The following is an 11,895-nucleotide window of genomic DNA, read 5'->3' on the forward strand; positions in this document are numbered from 1 at the left end:
AAAGATAATGGTAACTCAGCCAACGCTAACATCTCATTTGTAGCTTCTCTAAACACTGCTTCACTAACCTTACTCACTCTAACAGAACCATCAGCACCATCAGGAGTCAAAACAGTTTGAGTACTGTCTTTGTTAGCACTTAACCATACCTGGTATGATTTGCAGGTTTTTAGAACATGCTTCTTCAAACTGGAGGTCCCAGATTTGCTTGCACACACCAATTCTTTACCACAGTAATTGCAATTACATAGGTTTGGATTGCTTACATGGTGAAATGATTCCAAACCCAAGACCATGTCTTATTTTTCGTCTCAGATTCTTTCTCTTTCCCTTCCCTCTTGGTTCTCTTTGCATAAGCAGGTGTTGGAACATCATCGTCCGTCAGCTCCATCTCATTTGATTGATCACCATCCACATCACTCATTGGAGTATTTGTAGCTGTAGGACCAGAAGAGGCCATCTGCATAAAAATTAAAAATGATAAACAATTATGAAGCAGAAGTTTTCAAAGAAATCAAAAAGACAAAAAGCATAACCCATAAGCTTTAAAGTTCAAAGAAATCAAAAATCAAAGTTTTCACATTTCACAAATCAAAACATATACTAAATCTTACTAAAAAGGTATTCAAATTCCATAAAAAGATTTGGAGAACTGAAGTTACTGAACTATAATCAAAACTCAAAATTAGAAGTGATAAGTTAATACCTCCGATTGATTTCTGGACAACGCCGATGGTGGAGAAGTGACTAGAGACAATGGTATCAATGGAGCTTCTAGATCTAGGTTTGTGTTGGAAGGTAAAAAAAAAATTGATAAAGGCAACAAGCAGGAAAATATTGCATATCGAATAAATGCAAGAAACTCAATCGACTAAAGGTAAGTAGGAAACTCAATCGGCTGTTGGAATGTGTAAAAGTAACCTTAAAGAGCTAAAATCATATTAAGAGGTTTATGTATTGTCGGTTTTTAGGGTCTGTGTGTCGGGTACGGGGTAAAACCCGAACCAAACCGATACCCATGGGTACACATATATAGGACCTATCAGTATAAAATACCTATATCCGAGCCCGAACTGAACTGTGTTTTTCAGATCGGGTACGATTCGGATTTTCGGATCTGTGTTTTTTGCCCAGGGCTACCAACTTCTTCTCTAGCTCAACAACTCACACTTCCGATTCAAAATAACAACAATCAACTTAACTATTAGCAGAAAACTATATGAAAAATATACACCTATTTACAAATATTCATGTATCGTTTCGTCGTGACTTTTAGACAAATCCTCGGAATTAATACCCCAACCCCACCTGGCCACCTCTTCATCTCACTTAGCAACAAGTCAACTCTAGTCGGCAGCAGCATATTCATTTCCAAGTTCAAGATTCTGCTTTCGTAACTATTCATTTAATAAAGAACGTCCATCAACTTGTAATCATCTATTAGTAAGTATCTCTCTTAAACTTCTTGTAATCTCTTCTTAATTTCACGAGAATTTTTAGGAAAAAGAGAAAAAAAAGACATAACAACTAAACAAAAGAAAATCACGAACGGATGTTTCTATTTCTTGTCATCCAAAGAACGAGGCTTCTCTCATTCCCACTAATCGTACTTCACGGGAAAATATATAACACCCAAATCATGTTTCATGCCAGCCACATTAAGCACGCAATTTTTTCATCATATATAAATACTATAGGTTCTAATTATTATTATTACACTGAATCTGTGAATGAATTCAGCTACGATTTTTAAACCATTAAAAAATACACTGTTTACCGGAAAAAAAAAAAAGTTCAGGAAGGTTTTTAAGTTTCACTTGGTGAACACGTTGCAAAACATTTGACAATTATTTTTTTGTTTCTTTGTGACATCAAATATTTAACGTTAATATCTATTTTGTTTCTTTTTTGTCGGTTCATAGATATTTGGTGACGTCATCATGAAACCTTACTAATACATAACCAACTTCGTCTCTTCATCTCTACTAACAATTACCAAAACAGAAAAAAAAACAAAAGCACACAAATTTTCAAATCTTTCTTCTCGCTCGTTCTCTCTGTTCCTTCGTAGATCCCTCTCTGTTTCCTTCCGTTTTAGTCTTTTTCGAATCTGAAGATCTCTCCTTGTATCGAAATAATGGGTGAGAACGCCATCTCAGGTTCGTTTTCGAAATCTTTCTTTTGTTCTTGATCTGACGCTGTCGAGTGATCTTTTATCGAGCTGGATTCGAATTGGGTTTTTCGTTTTCATGAAATTAAGTATCTGGGTTTTATTTTTTATGCCTTAAAGCTTTGTTCTTTGATCATATATCTTCTTGGGTTTTTGTTCTATAGATCTCTCTCTGTTCATCTTGTGTTATATCGTTTGATTGACAAAAAGCAAGGAACTTTTTTTAAGTTGTTTGAATTCGAATTTTTGATTTGCATGTCTTTGTCTTCTGGTGATAGGGAATCTCAAGAATCTAACGATTGATACAAAAGATTCAGAAAATCTTGTGGTTTGTTTCGGTGAGATGTTGATTGATTTTGTTCCAACGGTGGGAGGTGTTTCACTGGCTGAAGCACCAGCTTTCAAGAAAGCTCCTGGAGGAGCTCCTGCTAATGTAGCTGTTGGTGTCTCTAGACTTGGTGGCTCTTCTGCTTTCATTGGAAAGGTCTGAGATTTTTCGACTCAGATAATAGTTTGTTCTTCAGTCATAGGGCTCTTGTTTTTGGGACCAATCTTAGTTTTTGATCTTGCTTGGAAAATATTTAGGTTGGTGATGATGAGTTTGGAAGAATGTTAGCTGATATTCTTAGGCTGAACAATGTTGACAACTCTGGAATGAGATTTGATCACAATGCAAGGACAGCGCTCGCCTTTGTCACGTTAAGAGCTGATGGAGAGAGGGAGTTTTTGTTCTTCAGGCACCCTAGTGCTGATATGCTTCTCTTGGAATCTGAGCTTGACAAGAACCTTATCCAAAAGGTAGATTAGATTTTTTAGTTACTTGGAACCACATTTTGGAATGAGAGACTTAAGTCCACTGGTTTGTTTTGTTTGATTACAGGCCAAGATCTTTCATTACGGTTCTATCAGTTTGATTGAGGAGCCTTGCCGTTCCACTCAGCTTGCAGCTATGAAAATCGCTAAAGCTTCAGGGAGTCTCTTGTCTTATGATCCGAATTTGAGATTGCCGTTGTGGCCATCAGAAGACGCTGCAAAGAAAGAGATCATGAGTATCTGGAACTTAGCAGACGTTATAAAGGTATATATGTGATGTTTTTTACTTCAAGTTAAGGTGAAAGACCAGATCATTATCACTAGTAGTACTTGAATTGACACAAGTTTTGTCTGAGAGTTTCTCAGGTTAGTGAGGACGAGATCACATTCCTGACTGGTGGAGATGATCCTTATGATGATGATGTGGTGTTGCAAAAGCTCTTTCATCCCGATCTCAAGCTTCTCGTTGTTTCAGAAGGACCTAATGGCTGTAGATACTACACTCAGGTTTAGTTCTCTTTTCTCTTAAACTTCTTCTTCAATATCAAATCTAAATCAGATTACTTATTCTTGTAGCTGTATATTTTCTTGCAGGAGTTTAAAGGTAGAGTTGGTGGAGTAAAAGTGAAGCCTGTTGATACAACAGGTGCAGGAGATTCATTCGTGAGCGGTCTATTGAACAGCTTAGCTTCTGATAGCACTCTTCTCAAGGTACTTATACTTACTTACTCACCTTCTGTGGCTGTTAAACTAGACTGAATCTGAACCATTGAGGTTAAACTACGTGTAACTTTGCAGGATGAGAAGAAACTAAGAGAGGCACTTCTATTCGCAAACGCTTGTGGAGCCATTACAGTAACAGAGAGAGGAGCGATTCCAGCTATGCCTAGCATGGATGCTGTTCAAAACCTTCTATCTTCTTCTTCTGCTCCTCGCTCCTAAAATGCTTCCACAAGTCTCTCTCTTTTGAGTGTACCAATTCATTACCTTTTACTGTGTTTTTTTTTGTTTTTTTCCCCAGTTTGTAGGAACTCAAAAATGTTGCGTGTGTTTGTTGATCTCCCGGAGTTTTAGTATTGGGGTGGTTTGGTTTTATGTTGTAAGTTAGGTTCTTCAAGACTCTACAACTTATACAAGAAACAACAAATATTTCTCACTTTGTAAACTGCTTGCCGTTTTTATGAATCAAGAACGACACACACACTCTTTGACGCAAAAACGACAGGTCTCGTGAACCATTAATTTAATTGTTAGTAAAAATAGCCGGTTTACGGTTTACGAGAGTTTCCCCCACAGATTCCTCCTCAACGTGAGTAGCACGTGATACCTTTTTGAAGTCAAACTTAATTGGGAAATGGGTATAACCGACATTTCACAATAGTAACGGCGTTGAGAAAGGAACGTTAAGTCTATAGTGAAAGTTTAACGAACTTTAAACTTTTTCGTTTTCGCCGTCAAAATCAAAATCAGAGGGACGATTCTCACGTTCTCCATCACTTCCCCTCGATCCAAACCAGAGTGAGGAGGGAGTTGGGAACTACACGCGAATCACGTCAACTCGTAATGTGAATTTTTGAAATCGAGGAAGAAGAAGAAGACGAAATCGGAGCATTTGATTTTTTGAAAGTTTGGGAGAAGAAGAAGGGAAGAGAGATAATAGATGATGGCTTCGGATCCAAAACTCAAGGCTGAGATCGGACCTGATGGTCTTGCTAGAGAAGCTCCTGTTATTGCTTACACAGAGAAGGTACAAAATTACTCTCTCGATTTGATTAATGTATGTATCTTCGTGTGATTCACTTTGTTTTACTGAACGCGATTTGATGATTTTTATTTTTTGTTATGAATCAGATAATCGCGGAAGAGCAAGTTCAGTTGAGGAAGTAAGTACTTGTTTTGTTTCTGATTCTGGGATTTTTTGTTTGATGCTTTAGGAATGTGAATGTAGTTGTTTCGTTTGTTGGGGAGAAGATGATAATTGAGTATCTATGTTTCATCATTTTGGTAGATACATTGAGGAGAACTATACAAAGATTAGGGATGTAGAAAGGGAATTTGGAAACCTTACTATGGAAATGAAACTCACTGCTGGACCTAAGAAAGCAGGTTTGGCTAGTTCATTGCTTTTTCATCAATGTGATGACATTGTTTTGTTAGATGGAACAGTCTTTGTTGATTTAACTTTCTTGTTTTCTTTTATTGTCAAAAACTGAAAGCAATGGAACACTTGAGAAAGAAAATTGAAATCGCAACTGAAAAGATCCATGTTGCTAAGTTGAAAGAAGAAGAAGCACGAGAGGTTTATCTCTCTCTTTCTTGATTTATGTAGCTCAGCGTTTTCTCCTGTCATGTTTTTTTCTGACTTCTCACATTGCACGTAGAGTTAGTTATCGGTTGATGTGAACATTTTTTATTGCCTGTTTTTGCCCCCATTAGCAGAATAAGTCATATCAATGGACATTTCAGATATCATGGTCTCATAATTATACTATTCAAGATAGCTGAGTAGATGAACTTTTGCTTAAGTTTCCTTTCCAAGAAGTTCTTCTACGTTGTTGCTTTTTACTTGCCAATGCTGGAGTATCCTGTTTCATCATGTCATGCTTTGATATATAGGAATTCAACTCTAATTCAGATTGTTTAACCCTACCTTTGAGGTCTAGAGATTGTTAATTTAACCTCTTTCTCTTTTTAGGCATTTGAAGCAGCATCAAAAGTTGTGAAGGATGAAGAAGCAGCAAAACAGAGTCTTTGTGAAGATTTAAACCGTCTGGTAAAGATATATTTATTTTCTGAAAAACTGATAATGAGAATTAATTTCTTCTCTATTGAGAAACATTCGAATTACTATCTTTTGTAAATTGTAAATGCAGGTACAAGAAAGCAGCAATACGCAGTACGCCAGACTTGAGGAATTGAAAAGGAGACTAGAAGTGCTTAATCCAAATAGATCATCTACTTCTGTTCAGCAAGTAAATAATCTCTCCTTCTAGTTGACATTCAATTTGTTTCTAGTAACACACCTTAGTCTAATTGTAGAGACACCAGATAATAACTGCATCAGTATTTTGCTAACCACAATAGATACTTTGCAACTGTTACATGAGGAAACAAATCTATTTGCTTGGCAATCAGTGGATACTTGAAAGATGTTATATATATATTTCTGATTGTGTTCCATATATAGGTCCAAGAAACAGAGACTAAATCTGTAGTAGACAGCTCACCAGCACCCAGTGGTAATCAGACTCACCCGGAAAAACCAGAAAATAACCAGGGGAAGGAGGAAGGAGGTAAAGAACATGGACAGAGGCCAGCAACAGCGGAAGGAGAATCAAAATCGAAAAAGAAACCACAGAATCAAGGAAGGGGAAGAGGAATTGGAATCATGAACAAAGGGAGAGGAGGTTGGACAGGTGCTGGATTCGATGTCGATGGTAGAACTTAAGATACATATACCTATAATACATTCGAAAGCCGCCTTTTCCAGTCAGCATTACATGTCATATATTGCTTACCAGGTACGTTACATTCATCTGATAATATTGATAGACCTATCCACAGAAACAGAGAACTCTCGTTTCAAATATACTTGTGTTGATGGAATGAAAAACCATTCAATCATATTTGGGTTTTCATTGATCGTTTCTTGAGTTTAGGTCTCTAATTTTGTACAACTGGGTTGATGTAACGATCTGAGAACGGTTAAGAGTTTTATATTGTATAAGATGTTGCCATGATTGGTAGTAATGGTGTGGAGGACAAGCTTCATATGTCTACATTTTCGATTTTGAATGGGATCTCCTGAAATTTAACTGAAACTGATGGTGGTAGATAAAGGAGTTTTGTAAATATGAAAGGTCAAAAGAGTAACAGTGAATCTTCTTTTAATGCTTCTTCTCTTCTCTTCTTTGCTCTGTGTGTGTGTCAATCAAAATAATGAAGGAAAAAAGATAGCTAGCTACATGAAGTATAGGTGAATACATGGTCACACATACTAACTATATTATTATATACTCAACTACACGAAGTATAAGTATATGTATTATATGATCACATTCATGAACTATATGACGTCATGTGCTCAACACCATAGACATACAATCTGGTACACTGATTGATTAATTCCAGTGAAGACCGATGTTGACTCCGGCGTTGACCAAAAAAAATTTCTAAAATTAAAAATTAAAAATAAGAAATTATTATATTAAATCATTTATGGTTTTTATTAATTAAAAAATATTCTATTCAATATCTAATTATTTTTTATATATTTCCTAAATATATCTTAAATGTAAACTAGAGAACCCAAACCTTAAAAAAATTTCTAAAAATTAATTTAACATATTGTAATTGTGTTAAAAAGGGTAAAAATGAAAATGTTCATATGCTAAAAGTAAATATTGTGAATTTCTTTTGTTGTTGTTTATATGTTAATTCAATATCTAAAGATATTTTAAATATATTTCCTAAATATATCTTAAATGTAATACAGAGAACCCAAACCTTAAAAAAAAATTCTAAAAATTAATTTAACATATTGTAATTATGTAAAAGAGAATAAAAATGAAAATGTGCATATGTTAAAAGTAAATATTGTTAATTTTTTGTTGTTTATATGTTATTTTGAGTATGTAAATTTTAAAGTAAAGAGTGTATAATTTTTTTTATAACATTTACCATGCAAAATTTAGAGTAAAGAGTCAAATACTCAATATTTTGCATATTATTTTCTAACGAAAGTAGTTGAATTTGATTTTATTGATTTTGTAGTAATTAAATAATCTGATTATGAGAGATTTATATATATATATATATATATCTTGAAAATAATTATAAATTGTTTTTCTATCTTGAAAATCATTATAAATGACTTTATATCTTGAAGATTATTATAAATGATTTTTTTTATCTTGAAAATAATTATAAATGATTTTTATTTAACTATTTACTTTAGCTTAAAAAATAAAAAGTAATTAATTATAAGATTGAATATATTAGAGATATATAAAAAATATTTGGATATTGAATAGAAAATTTCTTTTAATCATGAAAATCCATAAATAATTTATTCTAATAATATTTTTTTTTTAATTTAGAATTTTTTTTAAGTGTTGATCAACGCCGGAGTCAACGTTGGTCTTCGTCGGAGTCAACGTTGGTCTTCGCCGGAGTCAACATTGGTCTTCGCCAGAGTCAATTGACCGATGTACTAAATTAGATGTCTATGATGTTGACCGCATAACATCATATAATTCATGCATATAGTCATGTAATACATATACTTTATGTAATTGAGTATACAATAGTATAATTGGTGACCATATATTTACATTATCTTTTTTCCAATAATGAATTATAGAAACATGTGAACCTGTGACCGATCTGTGTCAGGGTAGTGCACAAGTGGGATCCAGCTTTTGACGTCACTTGAAATTTGGTTGTATTAACAAGTTTTTGTTTTGTAGTAAAATGTTGAATGTATATGCTTGGAACCAAAATATTCCGATCCGAGATTTTATCTATCGTTGTTCGAAAATAGGATATATAGAATTTCTGGATTTGGATTTGTGTAATTTGATTTATATATCATATTCGGGGATAAGGTGTAGCAACCTTTTCATGTATAATTTACAACATACTGTATATTGTACTATAAGATATCTCAAAAATCCATTAAAGTTTTATTTATGAAAAGGTTGGATATTCTTATTAAAATGCATTTAACTTTATGGTCTAATTTCTTATCGTAAAAGTCAAAATTTTCAAATACTTTCAATTGTAAGATTATATAATATATTATTTTAATACAATTGTTAAAAGATTTGGGACCAGATATCCTGAATTTTTGGGAGTCTTCAAAATATGTAGTAGTAGTATAAACAAGATTTTTTTTTTTTTTCTCGTAGTTATGAAATCTCTCAAAAGTGTCATTTTCGCCTTGAATGCCCTAGTGTTGTCTTAGCATCATAATAATTCAATATGCAGTAATGGTTACATTTATAATGTCTGATCTTTTCTCTAACTACCCCCTCCTTATGATAATACCATATGCATATATGTTGTTTAATGTCTTTCTGTACTGTCTTTACTTATATATACACTAGTAGTATCCCGTGCTACTGCAGAGACAAATTATTTTTTCATCTGCTAGAAAATTTATATGTGTATATTTTAAAAACTAATCAAAATATTTTCACAATCTAATTAGGAATGTTAAATCCAAATATCATATTTCAATTTGATTTTAGTTGGATTATTGCACGTATATAACCTAGACGTATCTATATTCTAACGGGAAACACGTCGTGTCTTGTCCCATCTCGTATCGTCATGTCTCGTCTCGTTCCTGTCCTGTCATGTCCCATCTCATCTCATCCTGTCATTTCCCGTCTCATCCCGTCTTGAATCAAATTATATACCTGTGATAAAGATCAAGTATTGAGTATTCATTTTATAGACCCATACCGTTACCCAACCCATTATTGGATCATTCTTTGACCCGTAAACACCTGCTTTTTAATGTTTATAATATTATTATTTTTTTGGTCGGAAAAGGAGAGACGAAGTCTCCCAAGTGTTATTCAACTAAAAATAAAAAGAGTTATACACGGACACTACGTGAACTAGACAATCCACGAGCATCCTCCAACATCAAAGAAATAACAGACTCCAGACCGGAGTCAAACGAATGAAAACCTAAAGGTAAACTAAACGCATAGTTAGCTAACGCATTGGCAAGACAGTTAGCTTCCCTATACACATGAGAAATACGGACTATCCAGTCCCTTGATAAAAAGCCATAGCACAGACGTACTAGGAAAGACAGCGGATGTGTATCACTAATCCCTGTCGTAAGAAAACCGACCACTATCTCCGAATCCACTTCAAGTTCCAACCGTGTGATCCCTCTCTCCCACACAATCACCAACCCATAATAGACACCCCATAGTTCTGCCAATGGCGCGGAGCATATACCAATGTTCAGGGTAAAACCGCCCTGCCAACCTCCTCTATTATCCCGAAGAACACCTCCTGCTGTTGCTAAGCCCGGATTACCGCGAGAGGCCCCATCTGTGTTAAGTCTCATCCACCCCTCACTCGGTAGGGTCCAGGCAATGCTTATGACCTCCCTTACCCCAGAACCTTCTCCTTCCCGTAAAGCAATGTTCGTTAAAGCCACATCCTTAGCCAAATCTTTGAGAAATTGAATTCTGTCATGACATTGCTCCGGATCACCAAAAATGTTCCCACACCTCCATTTCCATGTCCACCAAATAAAGTGGCCCACGCTCCCCCATCCTGATCCATCTGATCACGCAAATTATCATAAATCCACTCGAGTAAGGACTGTGTAAAAAAGGTCTGCAACTTACGAATATGAACTAACCGCCGCCAAACTCCCTCCATAGTAGGGCAATCTCGTAGAACGTGGACAATAGTCTCCTCGCCGTTGTGACAAACCTGACAAATATTTGTGACACTTAGATGCCTCCTATGTCGCTCTACATTTGTCATAATGACCTGTTGCACAGCCAACCATAGGGACAAACGAACACACTCCGGTGCAACAACATGCCAGACTTTATCAAATAAACTCTCCATGTTCTGCAATGGTCGATACTCTCGAGTAAGCAGAGCATAAGCCGACTTCACTGTATAACGACCATCTGTGGTCTCGCCCCAAGTCAAACGGTCAATCGCTCCAGTGACTGTATCCAACACAACTGCAGCAAGCTGTAAACGAATGGAATCAGACACATATGGAGTAATATGAGACCAATTCCAGCCCATCCCTTCACTCCACTCCCGCAACTTTGCCAACATAAAAGCACCAGATAATCCCCCATCCTCACCACCTGCCAACGGTGAGTCCGTAAGCCACTTATCCTGCCAGAATCTTATAACTCGCCCATCTTCGGGTATCCAACGCAGTCCTAGAAGTACTACCTCTCGTATCCCAACACAAATACTCCGCTACGTAGATGACCAAGTGCTTTTAGGAATAATCCAAGATCGGTCATGTACATGTCCCACTTTATATTTTGACTTTAATACCTGGGACCAGAGACTCCCACAGTTTTGCATTAGCCGTCAATGCACCTTTGATAAGAGAGCTTTATTCATTTCCAAAGAGGACCGTATCCCTAGACCTCCTTCCTTCTTAGGCAAGCAAACGTGATCCCAAGCAACTAGGTGAAGTTTTCTCTTGCCTTCAACACTACCCCACAAGAACGACCTAGACACCTTCTCCAACTTATCAATAGTCAATTTGGGCAAGAGAATAGTGCTCATAGAATGTATGGGAATCGATGAGAGGACAACTTTTGTAAGTGTCAGTCTCCCTGCAAAACTCAAGAACCGGCCCTTCCAACCCGACAACCTTGATGAAACCTTTTCAAGAACATCTCCATAAGTATCCTTGTTGATACGCTTATGCAAAATAGGCATTCCCAAGTACTTGCCTAGATCTCTTGTCGATTTAATACCGCTCTCGTCACTGATCAGCTTCACTAAGTCCCGATGAACATTGTCGGAGAAAAAGATCTTTGATTTCTCAAGGCTCACCTTCTGTCCCGAAGCTTGACAGAACTTTTCTAACACTCGACGGATAACTCGTATCTGGGTCACTGATGCTTCAGCAAACAGAATAAGATCATCCGCAAAGCAAACATGAGATAGCTTAGGTCCACCGAGAGAGAGGCTAATAGGCTTCCATTCCTTCAGGTCAACTGAGAACTCAACCATGTGAGACAACCGTTCAAGGCACAAAACAAATAGGTAAGGAGACAACGGGTCGCCTTGCCGGAGTCCCCGTGCCGCAACAAAAGACTCTGTCTGTTCCCCGTTCCACAACAATCTCATGGTCGGATCCGATACACACTTCATAATCCACTGCCTCCACTTATCCG

At 36.2% G+C, this 11,895-nt stretch overlaps 2 protein-coding genes across 2 annotated transcripts; both read left to right on the forward strand.

Moving 5' to 3' along the window:
• Positions 1,975-4,148, forward strand: LOC104761186 (probable fructokinase-7). Its single transcript, XM_010484224.2, has 7 exons — positions 1,975-2,159; positions 2,449-2,654; positions 2,756-2,968; positions 3,051-3,248; positions 3,350-3,490; positions 3,578-3,694; positions 3,782-4,148. The coding sequence occupies exons 1-7, from the start codon at positions 2,138-2,140 to the stop codon at positions 3,923-3,925; spliced, it is 1,041 nt and encodes a 346-aa protein (XP_010482526.1). The 5' UTR covers positions 1,975-2,137; the 3' UTR covers positions 3,926-4,148.
• LOC104761187 (junctophilin-2) lies at positions 4,411-6,756 on the forward strand. Its single transcript, XM_010484225.2, has 7 exons — positions 4,411-4,730; positions 4,835-4,866; positions 4,992-5,089; positions 5,200-5,282; positions 5,679-5,756; positions 5,857-5,955; positions 6,171-6,756. The coding sequence occupies exons 1-7, from the start codon at positions 4,644-4,646 to the stop codon at positions 6,429-6,431; spliced, it is 738 nt and encodes a 245-aa protein (XP_010482527.1). The 5' UTR covers positions 4,411-4,643; the 3' UTR covers positions 6,432-6,756.

The sequence above is a fragment of the Camelina sativa genome, chromosome 18, assembly GCF_000633955.1.
Source record: "Camelina sativa cultivar DH55 chromosome 18, Cs, whole genome shotgun sequence".
Classification (NCBI taxonomy): domain Eukaryota; kingdom Viridiplantae; phylum Streptophyta; class Magnoliopsida; order Brassicales; family Brassicaceae; genus Camelina; species Camelina sativa.

What these genes read in the sequence shown, in the direction of transcription:
- LOC104761186 (XM_010484224.2), top strand. Translation starts at nt 2,138, where the DNA reads ATGGGTGAGAACGCCATCTCAG. An exon ending in CTTCTGCTTTCATTGGAAAG is followed by an intron (nt 2,655 to 2,755) that starts GTCTGAGATTTT and finishes GAAAATATTTAG; the next exon opens with GTTGGTGATGATGAGTTTGG. An exon ending in CTGATAGCACTCTTCTCAAG is followed by an intron (nt 3,695 to 3,781) that starts GTACTTATACTT and finishes GTAACTTTGCAG; the next exon opens with GATGAGAAGAAACTAAGAGA.
- LOC104761187 (XM_010484225.2), top strand. Translation starts at nt 4,644, where the DNA reads ATGATGGCTTCGGATCCAAAACTCAAGGCTGAGATCGGACCTGATGGT. An exon ending in TGCTGGACCTAAGAAAGCAG is followed by an intron (nt 5,090 to 5,199) that starts GTTTGGCTAGTT and finishes AAAAACTGAAAG; the next exon opens with CAATGGAACACTTGAGAAAG. An exon ending in CATCTACTTCTGTTCAGCAA is followed by an intron (nt 5,956 to 6,170) that starts GTAAATAATCTC and finishes TTCCATATATAG; the next exon opens with GTCCAAGAAACAGAGACTAA.